This window comes from Cydia pomonella, chromosome 9 (genome assembly GCF_033807575.1).
Source record: "Cydia pomonella isolate Wapato2018A chromosome 9, ilCydPomo1, whole genome shotgun sequence".
Lineage (NCBI taxonomy): Eukaryota > Metazoa > Arthropoda > Insecta > Lepidoptera > Tortricidae > Cydia > Cydia pomonella.
In genome coordinates, this window is record NC_084711.1 from 19,849,620 (window position 1) to 19,863,705 (window position 14,086).

General features: G+C 38.9%; 1 protein-coding gene across 1 annotated transcript in view; it reads right to left on the minus strand.

The window, feature by feature from the left end:
- LOC133521644 (hemocytin) overlaps window positions 1-14,086 on the minus strand; it is a 98,352-nt gene that overhangs the window by 69,762 nt on the left and 14,504 nt on the right. The window contains exons 11-24 of the mRNA XM_061856726.1: window positions 13,042-13,204; window positions 12,176-12,300; window positions 11,593-11,659; window positions 10,059-10,160; window positions 9,186-9,420; window positions 7,752-7,947; window positions 6,818-7,010; window positions 6,552-6,640; window positions 5,887-6,106; window positions 4,532-4,702; window positions 3,507-3,643; window positions 3,070-3,188; window positions 1,602-1,752; window positions 423-601 (exon numbers count right to left, since the gene is read on the minus strand). Coding sequence (XP_061712710.1) covers window positions 423-601; window positions 1,602-1,752; window positions 3,070-3,188; window positions 3,507-3,643; window positions 4,532-4,702; window positions 5,887-6,106; window positions 6,552-6,640; window positions 6,818-7,010; window positions 7,752-7,947; window positions 9,186-9,420; window positions 10,059-10,160; window positions 11,593-11,659; window positions 12,176-12,300; window positions 13,042-13,204 — 2,147 coding nt within the window. The remainder of the gene's footprint in view (window positions 1-422; window positions 602-1,601; window positions 1,753-3,069; window positions 3,189-3,506; window positions 3,644-4,531; window positions 4,703-5,886; window positions 6,107-6,551; window positions 6,641-6,817; window positions 7,011-7,751; window positions 7,948-9,185; window positions 9,421-10,058; window positions 10,161-11,592; window positions 11,660-12,175; window positions 12,301-13,041; window positions 13,205-14,086) is intronic.

The window sequence follows — 14,086 nt, forward strand, 5'->3', positions numbered from 1 at the left end:
TTTTTTTGTAGTGGTCAGCCGGTTTACATTTTACTAGAGATAATTGAGTATAGAGGCGTATTGTCAATGTAAATTTTGTAGTCAACTTTTACTGCCATTTGTTGACTGGACACGGGACTAAAATTCTTATAATGACATTAGCTATTTGACCCATGTTCTTTCACTGATATGTGTAATGGCTCCTCTACACAATGGCCCAGCGTAGGCCAGTCCAAGGGACGCATTTATGCGTTAGAGGGAGCAAGTGATATTGCTATCTCATTCCACTGCATAGCTGCGTCCCTTAGACTGGCGTGGGCCATCGTGTAGAGGAGCCCTAAAATATCAAACGGTGTAGCCATCACAGAATCTTGAGCGCAGCTAGTGATTCTGATTTAGAGTGTAACAAGCTACTCGAAGGCTCGAAGTACAATAAAACTTACCATGTGTTGCATTCCTCCTGCATCTCATGTCCGTCAGGGAAGCTGCGGCCGCCATGGTGGCAGGGGCACTCCGTCGCCAGCACGCACTTGTTGCTGCTCGCGTCTAACACATAACCCTTCTTGCATTGGCAGCCTGGCCGACATTCTTTGGTGGTTGTTGATGGCGGTAGGTGCATATTCTAAAAATAAGCAAAATAATTAGGAAATTAAGGACCTGTTTCACAATGCCCAAGTAAAATCCTGAATAAGCTACTTGCCACTGGACGTAACTGGTGACCGAAGAGCTGGCGGCTTCCTCGCACAACGTATCAGTATTGCGATACAAGGAGGAAATGCCGCCAGCATCCTTGGTACAATGCCTCAAGGGCCTATTTTAGATATAAGCTAGTTATAGTAATCCTCTGTATATATCCATTAGGTATATTGTTATTGTCAATAAATATTTAAGAATATCTTGCCACTTATCTGGCGAATAAAGTCATCGTTAGCGTTTCACAATCTTCAAATAAGCTTAACTGGTAGATGAAGTGCTAAGTTTTGTAGGATTTTTTATCTGGCAGTTAATTTATTTGTCAATTAGCTATCAAATTCTTTACTTGGACATTGTGAAATAGGCCCTAAATGTGGTTGGATGCTGAGCAGTTCCAACGGCGATATTCAGCTGAAAGGAAGTTTTGGAGTCTGAACTTTAAATCATTGACAGTAAGGATCTATTTTACTTGCACGAGTGGCTCGGCGATTTCACAAGCAATGAACTGAGCTGAGAAGTTACTTTCAGATCCTTAACGAAGAGGTAGTCCTGAAGTCTGAACTCTTATTTCCTTGACCATAAAGTTCTATTTACTTCACACATCAGAGGCTCGGTGATCTCACAAGTTCTGGAGACTGAGATCTATGTTCATGTACATGAAGCTCAATTTACCTTGCATTTCAGAGTCTCGGAATCTTCACAATGTGATTGGCAGCACTGCATTTGCTGCGTAGATCTTCCACTGGAAGGTATTCTTTATGTCGTAGTGTGTGGTCGTACTCCCAACCCAACATGCTAATTAAATGTAAAAGTCCTAGTAAATAAAACCTAAATTACCTTGCAGGTAACCAACTGGCAGCATAATCGTTGTTGCACTGGTGATTAAAGTAAATATAACCTTAAATCTTTGATAATAAAGCACAATTCACCTTGCAAGTGAGCGGCTCGGCGACCTCACAAGTAGTGAACTCCATGTGGTTGGCAGCACTGCAGTTGCTGCGAAGATCTTCTGCTGGAGGGTAGTTCTGTATGTCATAGGGAGTGGCTGGTACGCATTCCCAGCGAGCGCCGACGCAAGTGCTAAGAAGAATATTAAAAAAAATACAAATTTGATTGAGTTGATATTTGTGTTATCTTCTACCTACTTCTTTTTTCTATTTGTCTTTAATATCTTTACCTATATCATCAACTTTCGTTGGCTAAATACAAACTTAGCCAGAACCCGTAAATAGTAAAAAAAAAAAACAGAAATAAGGAGTTGGAAACAAAACAAAGTATTCGCTACTGAACAGTGAAAAATTAGACAGTTTTAATATTCATATACTCTTACAAGCACCCTTATGCAAAAAAAAACAAGTGTCTACGTGCGTCGACACCCTGGCGCCATCCCATATTCCACTAAAGTTGGCGCTGGTGCGGCCGCATCCTCGGCCGATAGCCTCAAATGTAGCAAGTATGTTACCCTTGATAGTAACCCTGGGGTTTCAACCCTAAACGCCGCAAATATGTAGCTACGGCCCCAGGGCCGTGGGGGGCCATGCGCACATCGCCTATACATATAAGCCGAAGCCTCTATAAGGCGTTTAACACCTTATAGAGGCTTCGGGTGAAATTAATTATTTGTAAGTTTTTCATTTAAGTATTTTATCTACACACATATCATAAACCCTCTATGATGCGGCGCAACTTTGACGCCATTTCCCATAGCGCTGACTAGATGCCGACGCTCAAAACACGCTAGTGTGGGTAACCCTAAAGGGTTAATTCCATGCTATACGTAAGCAAGCTTGACCACGTAAATTAAACCTTTTTATCTACACACATATCATAAACTTTCTATGATGCCTTCAAAATCTGTAAATAATGGCCAACATTACGATAAACTGTTTTGTTACCACAAATTTCTTATCTGTGATAATGTTGTAATTGCTTCGTAATATCATATCTTCATTTGGTTATGACATTCAAATTTGACTTGGAACTTTTTTTCATTTACCGCCTTTTGACGTACAGTTTATCTTTTAATTAGTTTTAAGTATAAACTGAATATGTTTTGTTGTTTTTAAAGTGATTATAGCAAAAGGTGCGTGTAAAATGAGCGATAAAAATATTTCGGAGACGCCACCACATATCCGCGAGTTCCACCAAGAGAGCAACGATGCCCCAACGTTGGCTGTAATTTCGGATAGTGAATATATCATACAAGGTTTATAATATGTGTGTAGATAAAATAGTGTATATAACTGTACATAATTAGGCATTAAAACCTTTTATTATGTATTGCCATTAATGCCTTTTATTATGTAGCAATCACATATACTACACTATTGTCTAAATATACGACGTTGTTTATTTACAAGATCCAAGAGAAAAATAGTTTAAATATTTAAATCTTACCAAAGTTCCCTCTCCCTGCGTCCAGCTCTGACTTCTTTGTATCCGGAATCGAACTGCATACCCTTATGGAAGCAGGGACATAAGCCCACTGGCACACAAACATTGTTGCTGTCCAATACCTGCACGACATAAATAGACCATTAAACAGAGCATAAGAAATACTAATTATAAACTTTATTTCAACAGCATCAAGGACAAATGATTTTTTAACAAATTTCTCAACACAACATGGTTTGCATTCCGACAAGGCAACTTCCAGCGAGTGTTGACAGTCAGAACATACGGTACCTGACATACCTGACAAACGAGACAAGGGCATCCTTCAAGTCACAGTTCAAATTGCCTCGACAGTGCGTCATTCACACGTGTATTGTCAGCAACCAACGTGTATTCTACCCTCAGTAATCAAGGTGTATTCTTGATAAACGATAACATACCTGACCAACGGGGCAGGCGCAACCCTCCACGCAACATGGCTTGCATTGCCCACGCGCTGACAAAGCGACGTCCGAGCATGTCCGTTGACAGCTGTCAGCACACACGGTATATTCTTGTCCGCCAGTACACGACAGTTCTATTTCATTAAAAAAAACACAAGCGGTTAAATTATCGATCAAGATTGATAGCATATGCTATTACTTTTTCCGATATTAATGGTAGTCCGCTTAAAATAATCCTATTTACGAAATTTCCTCCCATTTCACTATTATTTTAATATTATTTTTTTCGTTTTCCTTGTCCAAATAATCATTATAAACATCATATTATATTATAATACAATACAAAAGGGGTCCATTACCGCTTAGGCTTGATTTCCTCCTACGCTGACATCAGTCGCTGACATCGGTCGAGCTTACGAATTAACACAATATTTTATGGACTACCGCACAGCGACGCTGAAGTCCGCGGCAGATTTATTGCTACGCGCCGCTGATGCTCGTCAGCACCGCGTGCGTCGGTGCGCTGACTGTGACGCGCTATACACCACCGATCGCGCGCTCAGCGCAAAGCTGACCGTTTGGCTGTTCGCACGTCGTCAACATCGCTGTGACGTTAATACGAATTAACACAATGCCACCCCCACAGAACATTGTGTTAATTCGTATGCTCGATCGATGTCAGCGTAGGAGGAAATGAAGCATTTATTTGTCATACGTGACCGACGATACGCTCGAACGACGTCAGCGAACGACAGAGGCGGCGTTAGGCGTGGGCGACGTGGGCCACCGCCTACGGCCTCGCGGTCCGAGGGGCCTCGCGCCTCAAATAAGTGCCTAGCGTGCCTAACGTAGTCCGAGAGGCCACAACGAACAAATGTTCGTTATTTCTTGCGCCACCAGAGGGCCTCGCTAAATGTACCTTGCCCACATACAATTTTGTTCATGCCCCGTTATGGCGAACGATGTCAGCGTAGGAGAAAATCAAGCCTTAGAGACCTACATACGTATTGACAAGTACGTACCACATTCTTTGACGTTGTATCTCCACTGTATCTCCACTCCGCTCTTGGCGCACGCCATAGCATAATCGCCGAGGATGGGGCAAAGACACTTGGACGCGTCGCCGGCGCACGCACACATATCGTACACGCATTCATCGTAGTACGGGTCCACTGAGATGTGCCAGTGGCAAGCTATAAAAAAATTACATTAAATATTTATTTATTTTCATAAGATCGATTGGAAAACTGAAAAATATAGATGACAAATTTCTGTGAAATTTTACTACGATAATAATATCGTATCGCACTAATTTACAGGTCCATTTTACGAAAGCTGGCACGAATGGAATGAACGAAACTTTCATTGTATGAGTGACACATGTATCGTCACACAGTCAGAGCCGCCATTTTAATGATTAATGTGATACACTCACTCATGTGTGTGTGTTTTCATTCACTCATTCGTTCCATTCGTGTCAGCTTTTGTGAACTGACCTGTACGCGTCAAAGTATTTTTACTTGCTTTAACTCCTGTATTTTTCGACATTCGTAATTATTGTCTGGGTAAATCAACTTTTTCTTGTCCCTCATTGTCATGGATACGTTCTCCTGGATCACTCTTAAATCCTAATTTTATAGTATTAGAAATCGTACATGCTTTTTGTGGCAGTTATAAGTCCTCTCAATAATGACCCATCTACTAAGCATGTAAGTAGAATTTTGCAGACCATTTTTTCTAAAAAAAACTGCTACAACTGTCTCCCAGCTAATGGGACAGAATAGCAACAAGAAAAAGTTGATCCATCCATCTAATATATTGCACACAGGTGAGCCTAATGAACCTATAGCATCCTTTACGCCTTAATACCTTCATACTTTGACGACCAGTTTGGCCTAGTGGGTAGTGACCCTGCCTACGAAGCCGATGGTCCCGGGTTCAAATCCTGGTAAGGGCATTTATTCGTGTGATGAGCATGGATATTTGATCCTGAGTCATGGGTGTTTTCTATGTATCTAAGTATTTATAAATATTTATATATTATATATATCGTTGTCTAAGTACCCTCAACACAAGTCTTATTGAGCTTACTGTGGGACTTAGTCAATTTGTGTAATAAAGTCCTATAATATTTATTTATTATTTACACTGTTCTGGCCAGTTTTGACCACGGCGATTGTTGTAGTATTGATTAATGAGAGCGACGTTCGTGAGCTCTCACTCTGACATAACCGATTTTAGCCAGTAAATGTACAGCCACATTCACTGCAGCACTCCTTCGACACAATTGTAATATGATGACCACAGGTGGTCAGGCCTTGCACTCGTCACGTTCCGCATTGAGTACCAACAATTCCTTATGAATCTGATTACTTACGTTCAAACAACTTGCTCTTCAACTTGCTACAATACTTCTCAGCACTCTCCTTATTCTGGACATTAGTCTTGCACGGATGCTCCGGCTCTTTCACGTCTACATCTGTACAAAGTTCTCTGGTCTTCCATTTGTTTGCGAACGCGAGAGCCGTTTGTTCAACGTCGCCCTCTGGAGTAAGGAAGTCGTCTTTTTGGTTGAGGTTGAAGGTGCCGCAGAGACCCTGAGTGTTTAGATTTTTTTTTAACTATATGTATAATGTCGTCTAAAGTATGTCGTCTAAAGTGTGTATGAGTTGAGTTAGAACTCTAAGCAACAGAGTTTTATCAAAAAAGTGTAAACTTTCTCAAAATCGACGTTGGCAGAATCATCAACAACTTGATGAAGCCATAACACGTAAAATTGAATTGAATCAGTAAAATTACGAATATTTTATGAATTATAGACTGATCGATATTAATATTTTCTAGATTTCTTATTCTTGTTGTTTGAAAGACTAAGAAACTCCACTCAACTATTTATACTGAGACAGAGAGGCCTTTCAGAAGGATACGGATTTCGAGACACAAAAACGGTGAACCGATGCGATTACTACCGTTTTATGTACCTAATATTTATTTCGGAAGCATTAATCTTATAGTAAGACTGACATCAACAAATAGATTTACCTTAGTTTTGTCGTGGAACGTTGGTGGCACGTCGACAAAAACTCTGGTGTTGCCATCCCACCACAGATCTATTCCGTTAGGAAGTTGCACTGAAAAAATAACTCTTATTTTTACTTTCTATATCGATTAAGCGGAAAATAGTAATTTAGAAAATACTATATAAATATCTGACACAAAATTCAAAAAGTGTCATCAAGGGTTGAAGTGTCAACTGACAATTTGTACACTTAGGTACACCCATGGTCAATAATCTCACTGTTTCATACCAATAAGGAAAAGTGACGAAGCGGCCCTAATCAACACATCTCCAACGTGCACAGGTAAAGTCGCCACTTCCTTCCCGTTGACCAGCACCAAGCCTCCTTGCTTCAGATGCAGATCCAGTCCGTGGTACTTGAGGTTGACTGCTTTTGTGCAGGACGGCTTGCCTTCACCTTTGAAAGGCGTTAGGTTCATTTCCTGGAGATAAATAATAAGGGAAAAAGTTTAGTTTGAAATTTTCAACATCTAGTCATGTCATGAGAAAATTTAAAAGCCTCTGATATAATTGTTAAACTATACCCGACGTGTCGAATGATGGTCCCAACGACAAATAACAGTGCCTTTAAGTCTCTTTAGGGTGGATTTAGTAAAAAAAAACCGGACAAGAGCAAGTCCAGTTTTAAGATTTTTCTTATACTTTTAGTATAAGACGATATTACTAGCCAAAATTCATAGTTCTAGGTTAACGGAAAGTAGCCTATAAATTTTGATACCCTTGAGAGTGTCGAAATATACGTTTTTTTTCGCCATAAACGACCGTATCTTTTTTTCACATTAACTTAGAAGTTTCATTTATTACAGCTTCAGGGACTGTAGACCTGAGTATATGGTTTAACTTGAACTCGATACCTCCACGCGTTCCCGAGATAAAGGGTATTGACAGACAGACGGACGGACGGACAACAAAGTCATCCAATAAGCGTTACGTTTTTTTCCTTTTGAAGAACGGAACCCTAAAAATAATTATAAAGAGCAGATTGAGGTATAAAAACTGGGTTTTATCTTCAAGGGGTCACTATCAGTTTGTTATTTTACCATTGGGACTGCTTGATACCCCACCTTTGAGTGACAACTTACACATCCGTTTTCAGACACGATTTTTATTAGAGACAAAGATCTGTAGCAGCGTCACAGGCATCTTTTTGAGATGGTTTTTACCTCGCTAATGCTGCCAGCACACGCCACATTCTCTACTTCGACCGTCACATTTTCGGCCTGCAGCAGCGTATAAGTACAGTGCCCCATAAAGTCATAACGTAGTCCATCAAAGGTGGTGTAGTGAGGATCGCCAACGGCGCCGCAGCGGGCACCGCATGGTACAGCTGTACAGGTCCATTCGCCGGCTTGGCATGTGCTGGAAAATGAAATCCATTAAATGCTGAATGCAGGAAGAAGGCAGTACCGTAAGTATTTTGTATATGGTGTCTCCGGTTAACAGAAACCTAAAGCTACATAGATCGTGGATCGTGGGCCAGGAATAAATTTTCATGACCAATAGTAACACTTGTGAAGTGGATGCGATGACTAATTTTTTTTTCGTGTTTGGGTGGCTACCATTCCTCAACCCACCATCAGAGCGGCAGCGACATTGACGTCAATGAGGGTTCGCATCGTCCTTAACCACTTTATAAATTATCCCCCGGGAAGCAATGACAGAAACAATTATTGCGCCTGCGTTCTAATAGTGCTAGTCCAAAAATATTGTACCTAAGTGCCAAGAATGTCAGTTAGGGATCTAGTCGCCTAACTTCATTAAGAAAAGCAGGATCCTCCTAGTGTTCCTATAGGATAAATTAGGATAAAAAGGAAGCTAGAATCAGAATCAGAAATTATTTATTTTCATTGATACAGTAATCATCAACTTTCGGATGAAGCAGCGTTTCACCAAGGATAGAATTAATAGTCTACATGGGCACCCTTTTTTCGGCATACATTTCCGAGGTTCTAAAATTTAACCTTGGAGAAGCAATTTGTTATCCAAGAAAGTTACCCCATAGTATGTTAAAGGAGATAGATGTGACTTATGCGAAACCGATTTGACTCACCAAGTATTACAATCATTTTTCACCGACACATTCCTCAGCCGACTTGGACATTGCTCTCTTGACGCACATTTGCCAGCTTCTACAAGTAAGCCTTCAGGGCAGAAGCAGCCCTCCTCGCGTATATTAGTGTCCGGTTGGGAGGTAGAGAACTTAACAGCCTTCCACGATACTTATTTACACTATTAAGAAATGGAAACGTGTCTTACACTAAAGATTTCTTACCTACCAGGTATTACAATCCTTTACCGTCTTCCCAGGCATAAAGCTCTTATTCCTCAGCCTACATGTTCTTTAGGCATGCACTTGCCAGCTTCTAGACACCTTCCGACAGCAGCAACTCCTCACGCAGGCCTTAGATCTTTGTTTACATTACAGTACTTTAACCCTTTGACCGGCAACGATGTCAAATGATGCGTGCGGCTACAACCCGATATCAACCTTCGTGCATTACGAGAAGGTTGATGATGACACGCGGAGCTGATAGGCGTGTCCTACTAGGGTTTAAAATGTATAAAAGTATGTCTAACACTATATCCTTCGTACTTACCAAGTATTACAATCCTTTTTCACTGTCTTCCCAGGCTTGAAGCTCTTATTCCTCAGCCGACAAGGGCACTGTTCTTTAGGCACACACTTTCCAGCTTCTAAGAATAAACCTTCAGGACAGAAGCAGCCCTCCACGCAGGTGTTAGCGTCGGGTGGGGAGGGGTTGGGGAACTGACAGCTGGGCTGGACGTCGGGGCCGCATGATTTGTAGATCTTGCCTTCCGGGCATTTCATTGCTGTAAGGAAGTTTATTAATTGGCTACTTGACAGTTTTTTTGTAAATAATGTCAATCGATCTTGATTTTCCTGAGGATCATATTTCTATATAGGACTCATGGCATTTAAGCAACACAAAGGTCAGAAATGTGAGTTTAAAGTCTTGACGCTCGCACTCGACGATTGAAATGCCTCTAACAAAATGATATTGTAATGTGACGTCACATTACATTAGTCTGTCCTAAATATATAGAAAATTAAGAAAATTGCTATTTTGACCCTGAAATATTACGTTTATGTATATAGTTGTGGTACAATTTATTTTATGGTAAAATTTAAAAAATCGAATAGTACTCTTTTTTTCTTTTTTGAAAGGTACAAAAAAAATTTGTTTGATACTTTGGAGCTTTGTATTTTTTTATAATCTCAATACATAATATTCAATATGTGTCACAAGACCCAATTATATCTAGAGGTTTGTGTGTCTGTAGCGGACAAGTTTATAGAGAGAAGGTTTTACTTTTACATTGATATTTCATATTAGTCTTCAGAAGCGGCGGTTATCGTTCACAATATGAGCTGTAGTTTTATACATAATTTGCAATTATTAACGGTCACGCACTCACTACATTGGTCAAGTTAGAAGAAAATAACTTACGGCATGTCTCAGCATCCCTCCAATCCTTCATCTCCTTGACACCCAATCGCTGGCACTCCTTCGCGTACACGGACACTGTGTTGCAAGCACACTCCTCCGGGCCTAGTCAAAAACATATTTGTTAATTATATATCAAATTAAGAAATAATCCTGATTTTCATTAAAATGCTTTGACAGCAACTTAAGCGATAAGACCACCTGTTACTACCTATATTTACATTATAAATCTGTTATTGAATTTTTCTTTTGTGGTGCAATAAAGTGTATTTACTTACTTACTTTACCTCCTAAATCGGCAAATGATTTTTCGGATCTTAAAGCTAAAATGTGTTTTTTAAGAACCAAGTAATGAAAAATGTCCGAGGCTGGATTTTAAAATTTTGAAAGACTGTCTTCAACTGTTCTAGTCACGTTACCCTGAGAGGTATAAGTTAAACATCGCAAACATCTGTAGGAGAGTTGAGGTGAATGATTACACACACAGTGTACTAACCAGTATTGAAAGAATGAATGAATGAAGTATCGGAACATGTACTGATGTAAAACTTAAAAAAAAAGAAATAAACTATTCAATTTTTTTTTTTAATTAGTGAATGTGACTTAGGATCACAATATTAAGTTAAAAAATCAGCCTCGAGCAAGTCGGGCCATACTTAGTGTAGGATTCCGTAGTTACCACTCTGTCAGAATAAGCTAAACGGGAGCTATTGGTATCAGGTAACCTTCGCAGCACTTTTTACGTCTTTTTACTAAGAAGAGAAGACTTAGCAAAAAGTTCAAAAACGGCTGGACCGATCATGTTCGCTATAGTTTTTATTGAAAATTTCAAGATTGTTTTTCATATTTTTGGACCCATGGTTCAAAAGTTGAGATCAAAAATCTTTTTTTTTTCGGAGCTATTTTCAATAATATTCACTTTATCAAAAAATGGTCGTTGGAGACCCCTATTAGTTTTAAAATGCCTATCCAACTACACTCCACACTATTGGGTCAAAGCGAAAAATAAAATATACATAAATTAATATATATGTATGTATATTTAATTATAGTATATTTATGTAAGTTTATAACCGTTAGTATATATTATTTATCGCTATTTTGCTTGTTTTAAGTTACTTATTCTGTTTTTTTTTGTTTAATGCCTGCACGTACTACTGTTTCTGTTTAGCCTGATGGTTGACTGGTAGAGAATTCCTTTAGGCATTAAGTTCGCCATTTGTACTTTATTTGTTATATTGTGCAATAAAGTTTAAATAAAAAAAAAAAAAATAGATTTTCTAGTTCGTTGCCTGTATTGTATCCATGTGTTCTCTTATCTCTTCAAGTGGCATATGTCGTTTTTGAGCTATTGGAATTTTGATTTTATTTCAATTAATCAAATTTGAAATTCAAATGACATAATCGGTCGACTCCAAAGGTTAGAGATTCGTTAAATAAGACGTCGCGGAATTTCAAGTCCAGATCCAAACGAGGTACACGTAAACATACCCATCAAATGATTGACTTTAAATTCACAAATTAGGCGCCAACTTACTCAACCCGGACGTGCAGGCGCAGTAGTCCCACACGCATGTTTCAAGTAATTGAGTGACGTCCATTACCTGAAAATAGGGGTAAAATTTATAATAGTAATTTCACAGTAGTAGCACTAGATTGGGCCACAGGTACATATAATAAATAGAGTTGAATAGATGGCAAAAATGTAAACCGATAAGGCGGAGTTGAGTCGTTTGATCAATCAATCAATTTATTTATTATAAATAACATAATGGTCTACATATAGTTAGGTTTGAACTTAATCTACATGTTAGTTTACTAACGCTAATACATGAAGTAATAAATAAATATAAAGTGGGGGATTATGCAACAATAAAGGTTAATCGGTTTGTTTATATATTTTTTGCCATTTTTATTGACTACCATTTTGCAGTAGTCAGCAGCAGAAGTTACACGGGCGTGGTGTATAAAATGATCAAAACAACTGTAGCTTGAAAGAAAAGGAGTGTGCAGATAATTTTGAACACATTACCCGCTTAGTTACTTCAGCCGGTGACAGTACAGACAGTTTGTTTAGCAATATACTACTTTTTAAGGCGAAAAATACGCTAGAAACTTACGCTAGAGCATTTCCTAAACTTTTCCTTGACGAACACGTTTGTGCAGAACAGCTGAGCTTTACGTAATTCCTCTTGAGTCTTGGTTGCGCACGCGTCTGGCTCCGAGGGCGAGCTGTCGCATATATCTGTATATAAATTAATGCAAGTATTATTTTATCGTCGTAACGTCTATTATACAAAAGAAATTGGCATTTTTGAAATTCATAGAGAAGTAAGCAAGTTGACTTCCTATTGTTAATCGGACGAAACAGAAGAAATGCGAATTTGTTCCAATTGGAAATGCTTTAAAGTACAGGTCAGGCCCGAATGGATCGAATGAGTGAATGAAAATATCTATGTGTGTATGACAAAAACCAATAAAATGGCGGCTCTGACTGTATATAGGTGTCACTCATCTCATACAATGAAAGTTGCGTTCATTCCATTCGTACCAGGGGGCCTACTGCGAAAACCGAAATTCGCAAATTGCGGGGATCTTTCTCTTTTACTCTCACTAACACGTTATTAGAGTGACAGAATGCCCGCAATTGACGAATTTCGATTTTCCCGGTAGCCGCCCTACTTTCGTAAAGCGACCTTAAGAGGTTCGGTAATTTAGGTAAGGCTTATATGGATTTATTTGAAATAATTGTGCTCTCATCGGTGATATTTATTATAAAAGTTCAGAAAATTATAGTTCGTATTCGTAGATTTTGCATCCATAAAACTTGTAATAACGTTTATATTTTATACAAAACCAAAAATCTTTGCTTCGAAACTATGAAAACTACGACAATATGACATTTGTAAGTGGTATTCTTACAATTTGTCTCTTCAAGGTCGGTGCAGTTGGATGTGACAGACATTTATTCTGTGCGAAAACTCACCTCCGATTTTCTTTATTTGCCAAGATGAAGCTAGAACTGATTTAGTTTTCGCGATGGTGCCCTCTTTGGTGGTGAAGTCGTTCTCTGGATTGCCGTCTAGTCGGCCGCAGAGACCCTGAGTGTTGTTCCATAGGAGCACAGAGCCTTCTACGACTACTACGTTCTGAAACCAAAATAATCAGGTTAACGTCATTAATCATGGGACATTTAAGAGAAAATTTGGAGTGTTTTTGATATTTCACCGACAACTGTAAAATTTCTACCGCTTTATGCGTTAAAAGTTGATAATTCTAACGGTTCAATATGTTTTTACTGCAATTGGTTTCAATATTATTAACAAATTGAAACTATGGTTTTTTACTCCACTCATGGGATGCATGGCGCCATTCATATTCAAACTAACAAATATCAATGAAAAATTAAACTCAAGCAGTTCTTGCTTATGGTAAAATGTTGCTAGCGTTTAAAAACTGATGGTAAATACTTGTTTTGACGGTTTTTTCTATACAATCCCATTACTGGTGACAGTCCCCCTATCCCCCAATGAGGGTTTACTAAATATCTGCGGTGAACGAAACATTATGTGAATAAACCGGATAAGAGCATGTCGGGCCACGCTCAAAGTAGGGTTCCATAGTTACTCTTCCGTCACAATAAGCTAAACTGGAGCTTAAAGTATAGTAGATTGTTAACCAAGGGATGAAATGTGGATGTACTCTTTTTACTATGAAGGGGAAATTTTTTGCGATAACTAAAAAACAGCTAAACTGATCATGTCCGCTATAGTTTTCATTTAATGTCTTGCTTAAACTCTACTTCCACTATTTTTTTCATTTTTTTATGAGCTATGGTTCAAAAGTTAGAGGGGAAGGGCACTTTTTTTTTCTTTCAGAGCGATTATCTCCGAATATATTCGCTTTATCAAAAAAAATGTTGTTTGGTGCTTTGTTTACCCCTATTAGTTTTGAAAGACCTTTCAGACAGACAGACGGATATGGCGAAATTATAAGGGTTCCTAGTTGACAATGGAACCCTAAAAAGTAAC